Source organism: Oryzias latipes, chromosome 11, assembly GCF_002234675.1.
Source record: "Oryzias latipes chromosome 11, ASM223467v1".
NCBI classification, from domain to species: Eukaryota; Metazoa; Chordata; class Actinopteri; order Beloniformes; family Adrianichthyidae; genus Oryzias; species Oryzias latipes.
In genome coordinates, this window is record NC_019869.2 from 10,459,860 (window position 1) to 10,468,491 (window position 8,632).

An 8,632-nucleotide genomic window follows, 5' to 3' on the forward strand; every position below is an offset into this window, starting at 1 on the left:
CCACCCCTCTTCCTTATTTTCGTCCTCCCCTTTACACTACTCAAAGGGTTAGGCCAATGGAGATCTTGCAATGCAAGAAATGCTATATTCGTTTATCTCATTTATCTGTGTATTCGTTTCTAACCTCCTCCATGCTCTGCGGACAGCCTTAGAATCAATGCAAGACCCGACCGGCTATGAATTCATGGAGGAATTGAGCTCCCGAAATCTGGCTGTGAAGCAGCTGAAGGAACATTTCGTTCAGGCCTTAAAGGCCAACAATGCAGCAGAGGTCCTGAAGATTCTGCACACTGGCAATCTAGACATTGATACTGTGCTGGAAGTGGATGATCCCAGCATGGTGCTGGCCTCATATAAACAAGGTGAGAAGGAAAGAAAAGAGTATTTTTGCACTAATTTTGCACTAATATTAATTTCAGCTCCAAAGCTGGGCAAACCTCTAACTGGTAGTAAGCCTTCAGAAATTTTAGTTCTGGCTTGTGAAAACATTATTATAATTTAAAAAAGATGCATTTATTAATTTTTTATTGTTGTTGAAAGTGTGTCGTCTAAATGCATCTGCGCTCGTCAGGATACTGGCTTCCAGGCTACAAGCTGGAGAAATCCTGGGCGATGGCGATCCATGTGTGCGTGATGTACAATGCAGTGGAAACAGCTCTGGTGCTCCTCCAGAAAGGTGCAGCGATAAATCGGATGCCGAATGGGAAAACGCCGCTGCATGTAGCCTGTGAAGTCTCCAACAGCGACTGTGTGGCCTTGCTTTTGGCTCACGGGGCAAAGGTCAACTGTCTGTCTCTTAGTGGCCATGCGCCTCTGCACTACTGCATCGCTAGGGAGTCTGTGGATTGCGCCAAACAGCTCATCCTCAAAGGTGAGGATAATGGTATACAAAGTGTATACAATGGAGGAAATAAGTATTTGATCCCTTGCGGTTTTTGTAAGCTTGACCGATTAAATAATTTATTTACATTTATTTGCACAGAGGAAAATATCTGCAACTAAGGGAAATAAGTGTTTGATCCCTTCATAACCATAATGAGCAGTTAAACTCTCACAGTCGACCTATTACCTGAATTGTAGACACCTGTTTGAACTAATCATCTTAAAGACATCTACAGAATCCGTCCATCAATCAGACTAAAAAAGTGACAATTGTTGATGCAGTTGTGCTTAAATACAAGAACATGACCAAACGAGATCTGACCTGGTGGGGTTTCCATGATCATGAGAACTAAGAGAAATTGGCTTAAGACGACACGGAAGGAGTTAGTCGATGATCTCGAAGCAGCTGGAACTACAGTCACCAAGAAAACCATTGGGAATACTTTACGCCAATGCCTAAACATATTGCAGGGTTTCTCTAAGTAGCCCTGCTTAAGAAGACACATTGAAGTGTGCCAGTGAACATCTTCATGATTTGGAGAGTGACTGGGAGAAGGTGTCAGATGAGACCAAAATTCAGCTTTTTGACATCAACTCATGTTTGGAGGTAGCAAAATGCTGCCCATGACCCCAAGAACACCATCCCCACTGTAAACCATTGGGGTGGAAAGATTATGGTTTGGGGGATGTTTTTTTCTGCACAGGGCTACCTCCTGTGTGGATGAGAGGGTGAATGGAGCCATGTACCATCAGATCCTGAGTGAGAATCTCCTTCCCTCCACCAAGAGTCGTAACTATTGTAACTATCCTAGGCACATTAACATTGGGAGTTGGGTCATCTAGACCCCACTAGACATTGCGCTGAACCTTTTTTCTTCGATGATTTGTGATCTTCACTGGTGTCCATGGATTTCATGAAATCTTTCCACCTTTATCCACCTTTGTCATGGTAGGGAGAACACGTCAAAGTAAGGGTGGGGTCATAGGATAGCACAAGGATTAAAATGGGTGGTGGATGGATGGGTCATCCAACAGGATAATGACCCAAAACAAGGCTTCTTGTTCAGCTGTTCCTTGGCTGAACAAGAAGCATATCAAAGTCATGGAGTGACCCAGCCAGTCTCTGGACCTCAGTCCTTTCGAAAACCTATAAAGTGAGCTGAATCTCAGAGTTGCCAAATGACAGGCATAAAATCTGAATGATTTAGAAGTCATTTATGAAGAAGAGTGGAGCCAAACCAAGTTCCTCTTGATATGTCAAGAAACCTGATCATTAACCACAGTACAAAAACGTCTGACCTCTGTGCTGCAAATAAGGGTTTTGCCACAAAGTACTTAGTCTTTCCGGAAAGAGGGTTCAAATACTCATTTCCCTCATAGAAATGTGAACAGTTGAAGCCTTGATTTTCTTTGTTATTATCTTTCACTTTGACCCTACGATTACAATGAAAATGACAACAAATACTATTACTACTAATAAATTAATCTTTTCTTCCTTTTGTGCAGGTGCAAAAATAAACATGACGAGTAACAATAATGAGGAGGACACCCCTTTACACACAGCAGCGAGATTCGGTGTTCCGGAACTGGTGGCTTTGTTTTTGGCCCACGGAGCTTCTGTAAATGCTGTCAACATCCTCCAAGAGACACCTCTGATGACGGCAGTCTTCTGGTCCTTTGATTCAAAGGAACAAACCTACAGCCAAGATCACCACATTGTATGTCGTCTCCTACTGGACCACCAAGCTGGTTAGAGGTTGCGGATCAATTTCTTGCTTTCATGGTGAAAAATATTTTATGAAGACTCAAAATGTCAATTTCTGTATTCTGTTGAAAACTTGCTTTTTGATGCAGATCCTAACATGAAGGAGGAGGACCACAAAACAGCTCTTCACAAGGCCGCCTGGAACTGCGATCACGTCCTGATGCATATGCTGTTGGAGGCAGGAGCGGACCCGAGAGCCATGGACATCAATGGATGTGCTCCCATTCAGTACCTCCTCAAAGTGACGGATCTCCGGCCGTTGGCCATTCCTGAGCTCTGCTATCAGCTGCTGCTCAACTACAACGCAGCTCGCATCTACCCACCACAATTCCACAAGGTCCAGAAGAATGCACTGTGTGAAGAACTTTACATATGTTTTTGCAAATCTAACATTTTCTGAAATGTTCCTAGCAGTTGTTGCAGTCCTGTCATGATTATCCCAGAGTTGTGGAAATCGTTGTGAACTCCTATGAACACTTAAAGCCTACAAAGAAGTGGAGGGCTGCTCTTCCCGATGAGTGCTACCAGGTAATCTTAAAAAATATGCACTTCAAGTCAGTTAGCCCCAAGTGGCAAAATACACTCACGGGCCACTGTGTTAGGTACGCCTTGCTGGTACCTGGTTGGACCCCCTTGGCATCGATTCAACAAGGTCTTCTTTCTCTTTCGGCTTTTCCCATCAGGGGTCGCCACAGCGAATCATCCTTTTCCACCTCACTCTATCATGGACATCTTCTACCCTAACATTAGCCAACTTCATGTCCTCTGTTAAGACATCCATGTATCTCCTCTTTGGCCGTCCTCTTGCCCTCCTGCCAGGCAGCTCCATCTCCAACATCCTTCTACCAATATATCCACTATCCCTCCTCTGAACATGTCCAAACCATCTCAGTCTGGCTTCTCTGACTTTGTCGCTAACACAGGCAACATGAGCCGTCCCTCTGATGTACTCGTTCCTTATCCTGTCTAACCTGGTCACTCCTAAGGAGAACCTCAACATCTTCATCTCCGCTACCTCCATCTCAGCCTCTTGTCTCTGTCTCACTGCTACCGTCTCTAACCCATAGAGCAGAGCTGGTCTCACCACTGTCTTGTACACCTTTCCTTTGAGTCTTGCTGGCACTCTTCTGTCACACAACACTCCTGACACTTTCCTCCACCCGCTCCAACCTGCCTGCACTCGCCTCTTCACCTCTTTTCCACACTCCCCATCACACTGAACTGTTGACCCCAAGTACTTAAACTCCTGCACCTTCTTCACCTCAGCCCCCTGTAACCTAACGCTTCTACCTTGATCCTTCTCGTTCAGACACATGTATTCTGTCTTACTACGACTGACCTTCATGCCTCTTCTTTCCAGAGCAAACCTCCACCTCTCTAGCTGTTCCTCCACCTGCTCTCTACTCTCACTGCAAATTACAATGTCATCCGCAAACATCATTGTCCAGGGAGATTCCTGTCTTACCCTGTCTGTCAGCCTGTCCATCAGCATAGCAAACAAAAAAGGACTCAAAGCTGATCCTTGGTGTAGTCCCACCTCCACCTTGAACTCCTCTGTCTGACCTACAGCACATCTCACCACCGTCATACTTCTTTCATACATGTCCTGAACTACTCTGACATACTTCTCTGCCACTCCAGACGACCTCATACAGTACCACAGCTCCTCCCTCGGCACCCTGTCATACGCCTTCTCTAAATCTACGAACACACAATGCAGCTCCTTCTGACCTTCTCTGTACTTTTCCATCAACATTCTCAAAGCAAAAATGGCATCAGTGGTGCTCTTACGGGGCATGAAACCATACTGCTGCTCACAAATCTCCACCTTCTTCCTAAGCCTGGCTTCCACTACTCTTTCCCACAGCTTCATTGTGTGGCTCATCAACTTTATTCCTCTATAGTTGCTGCAGTTCTGCGTGTCACCCTTGTTCTTAAAGATCGGAACCAGAACGCTTCTCCTCCATTCCTCAGCCATCTTCTCACTCTCTAAAATCCTATTGAACAACCTCGTTAGAAATTCCACTGCTGTCTCTCCTAAGCACTTCCATACCTCCACAGGTACGTCATCAGGACCAACGGCCTTTCCGCTCTTCATCCTTTTCAGAGCCTTCCTAACCTCATCCTTTCCAATCTCTGCTACTTCCTGCTCCACAACAACCACATCTTCCTCCCTTCTTTCCCTGTCATTTTCCACGTTCATCAGCTCCTCAAAATACTCCTTCCATCTTTTCTGTACACTCTCCTGAGTTGTTAGCACCTTTCCATCTCTGTCCTTAATCACCCTTATCTGTTGCACGTCCTTCCCATCTCTGTCTCTCTGTCTGGCTAGTCTGTACAAGTCCTTCTCTCCTTCCTTTGTGTCTAACCTGTCATATAGTTCATCGTAAGCTTTCTGTTTGGCCTTTGCCACCTCTCTTTTCACTCTACGCTGCGCTTCCTTGTACTCCTGTCTACCTTCCTCAGTCCTTTCTACATCCCACTTCCTTTTAGCCAACCTCTTCCTCTGGACGCAGTCCTGTACTTCCTCATTCCACCACCAAGTGTCTTTACCGTCTTTCCTCTTTCCAGATGACACACCTAGCACCTTCCTACCTGTTTCCCTGATAGTTTCTGCTGTAGTTTCCCAGTCATCTGGAAGCTCATCCTGACCACCCAGGACCTGTCTCAACTTCTGCCTAAATTCCTCACAAGTTTCTTCATTCTGTAGCTTCCACCACTTGGTCTTCTTTTCTGTTTTCCCTCTCTTCTTCTTCCTGACCTCCAGAGTCATCTTACACACCACCATGCGGTGCTGTCTGGCTACACTCTCTCCTGCCACCACTTTGCAGTCAATAACCTCTCTCAAATGACCTCGTCTGCATAGGAAGTAGTCCACCTGAGTACTCCTACCTCCACTTCTGTATGTCACTCTATGTTCCTCTCTCTTCTGGAAGTAAGTGTTGACTACAGCCATTTCCATCCTCTTCGCAAAGTCCACCACCATCTGTCCCTCCAGATTCCTTTCCTTCACACCAAACCTGCCCATCACCTCCTCATCACCTCTATTGCCCTCACCAACATGTCCATTAAAGTCTGCTCCAATAACAACTCTCTCTCCTCTGGGGATACTCTCTATGACCTCATCCAACTCACTCCAGAATCTCTCTTTCACTTCTAACTCACAGCCAACCTGTGGCGCATACCCACTGACTACATTCACCATCACCCCTTCAATTTCTAACTTTAGGCTCATCATCCTGTCTGAGACTCTTTTCACCTCTAGAACACTGTTTACAAACTCCCCCTTCAGAATCACACCTACCCCGTTTCTCTTCCTATCAACACCATGATAGAACAGTTTGTATCCTCCTCCAATACTACGTGCCTTGCTGCCCTTCCACCTTGTCTCCTGCACACACAGTACATCTACCTTCCTTCTCTCCATCATGTCTGCCAGCTCTCTGCCTTTCCCTGTCATTGTGCCAACGTTAAGAGTCCCTATTCTCAAACCTATGTTCCTGCCTTTTCCCTTTTCTCTCTGGCCACGGACCCTTCTGCCTCCCCTCTTTCTTCGATCAACAAGGTACTGGAAACATTCTTCAGAGATGTTGGCTCATATTGACATGATAGGATCGCACAGTTGCTGCAGATTTATTGTTTTCACGTCCATGATGCCAATCTCCTGTTCCACCACATGTTCTAAAAACCTGTCTGAGATTGCTGAAGTTTATGACATTATCCTGGTGGACGTAGCCATCAGAATATGGGTACACTGTAATGGTAAAGGGATGGACATGGTTAGCAACAATAAAGTGGGGTGTTGTTATAATGCTGAGTTCGTACAAAGGGGCCAAAGTGTGCCAAGAAAATCTCCCCCACACCATTGTACCACCACCACCAGCCTGAACTGCTGATACAAGGCATGATGGTTTCCATCCTTTCATGTTGCTGATGCCAAATTCTGACCCTACCATCCGAATGTAGGAGCAGAAATGGAGACTACTCTCTTCCACAATGTGGTTCCTCCCCATCCTGATGCTTGGTTTGATCAGATCGTCTTGATCATGTCTACGTGCCTAAATGCATTGGGTTGCTGCCATGTGATGGGCTGATTAAAAATTTGTGTTAACAAGCAGTTGGACAGGTGTGCTTCATAAAGTGGCCGGTGAGTGTATCTTCTTGCACTATGAAAATTGATTTTTGTTGTTGTTTTGTTGTGTTTAGCAACACAGAGACTTCTATGACTCGCTGTTTGCCATTTGCACCAACACTCCTCGAAGTCTGCTTCACCTCACCAGATGCACCATCAGGAGGAGTCTGGGTGGGTGTTGTCAAAGAGGAGTCCCACAGCTTCCTCTGCCAACTCCCATGAAGAAATACTTACTCTTAGAACCCGAGAGAATCCTCTACTGACAGAGTGTTATGACTGGCTCTTCACCATAACAAAGAAGACGAAACCAGTTTTATCACTCACTAAGTATTGAAAAAGTAAAACAAACAATAAACAACAAAGTAACCTGAAACATGAAGGTGTGGTGTTGCATGAGTGTCTGGGACTGTAAGTGTATGCTGTAAATCTAGAAAACAAACATAAGCCAAACACAAGAGTGAATGCAGGGGAGTGAGACGTCTGATGACCCGGAGTAGCGGCGCAGCTAAAATCAGCACAGTTGGAGGACCACCGTCCGAAGAGCTCCTAATCTTTTATTTCCCTCCTCTGATTCCAAAATACCTGCACCTGTGCAGGAGGAGGAGAAAAAGGGCAGGCACCAGGAACACAGCCACACAGCCCAGGGGCCTTAACAGACAGAGTTTAAAAGCCTTTAGCTGCAGCGTGAAGAGCAAATTTAAAGGTTTGCTTTTGTGTTTGGAACCAGGGCAACATCAGAAGGGATGTGACTATTTTTATAAAACACAAACTTGACAACCACTCCAGAACAAGTACTGACTTTTCCAGTTCACTTCATTACACCATATGCTTGTCCTCACTGGAAAAAATGACCCTAAGAAATAAATCAAAATGTTTTACACCATTTGCAGAGATTGTTTAAATTAGACACACACACACACGCACACGCACGCACACACACACACACACACGCACACAAAATAGCCAGTGGGGTGAGAAAAATGGTCTTACCAAGAATTCTCATTTAAGAAAAAAAGTCTCTAAGACATATTTTCTCAAAGATTACTTTGGTATTGAAAAACTTTCTTAAGATTGTTTTTCTTGCAAGACAGAAAATAAGACTTTCCCGTTATTACTGCATCTCATTTTTTTTTTTTTCTTTCTTTTTAACTTGTCCTGTCCAACAGCTGGGCAGTCAGATGAGAGCTATTATTACTGCATCTCAAATGTTACTGAAAATTTTTACATTTGGAAATTGCATTTACACTAACTCCAAGTCTGAAACTGTGATGGTTTTGCCCTCTAGTTTGGCGTTTCAGTTGTATTTTTGGTCGTGTTTTGTTTTGGGTTGTCCCCCGTCGGTCACTCCAGGTTCATTCATGCTAATAATCATCCACAACTGTCTATATTTCTATGAATTATTCTCAGAGTTTCAGTTTATTCTTATCATGCCTTTTCACCTTTTTTGTTTCCCTATGGGTTTTTGTCGTGTTTATGCAGGACTGCTTGTGGTTCCTAGAATTTGTGAAAGTACAGTTGGAGGTAGAGCCTTTAGCCACCAAGCCCCTGTTTATGGAACAAACTCCTCATGTAAGAGAGGCCGACACAGTTTCTACATTCAAAGTTAAACTTAAAACATTTATCTTTGGACAGGCTTATTGCCAGACTAGCTAGTAATCAGAGAACATTTATGGTAACTTACTGCTCCCCTACCTCACCTAATGTAATGAAGTTTGGAGGAATAATAAAATTTTTTAACACATCCATTATACAGATTTCTCTGTGGATCTAAGCAGAGGGAAGACGGTTTCATAAACAGGGCTAGGGCGGCCATTTCCCCTGCTTAGATTAATACTATATTGTATTAATATTGA

General features: G+C 44.5%; 1 protein-coding gene across 2 annotated transcripts; it reads left to right on the top strand.

Moving 5' to 3' along the window:
- Positions 1–7,159, top strand: asb4 (ankyrin repeat and SOCS box containing 4). 2 transcript variants are annotated; one of them, XM_020707105.1, is made up of 7 exons: positions 1–362; positions 572–871; positions 2,389–2,631; positions 2,737–2,984; positions 3,062–3,175; positions 3,250–3,299; positions 6,854–7,159. In XM_020707105.1, exons 1-7 carry the CDS (start codon positions 71–73, stop codon positions 6,999–7,001), a joined length of 1,395 nt encoding a protein of 464 aa, XP_020562764.1. In that variant the 5' UTR covers positions 1–70; the 3' UTR covers positions 7,002–7,159. The 2 variants fall into 2 exon arrangements, with proteins under 2 accessions (XP_020562764.1, XP_004074052.2); XM_004074004.3 differs by lacking the exon at positions 3,250–3,299 and having other exon boundaries at positions 4–362.
- Positions 7,160–8,632: the final 1,473 nt, after the last annotated feature.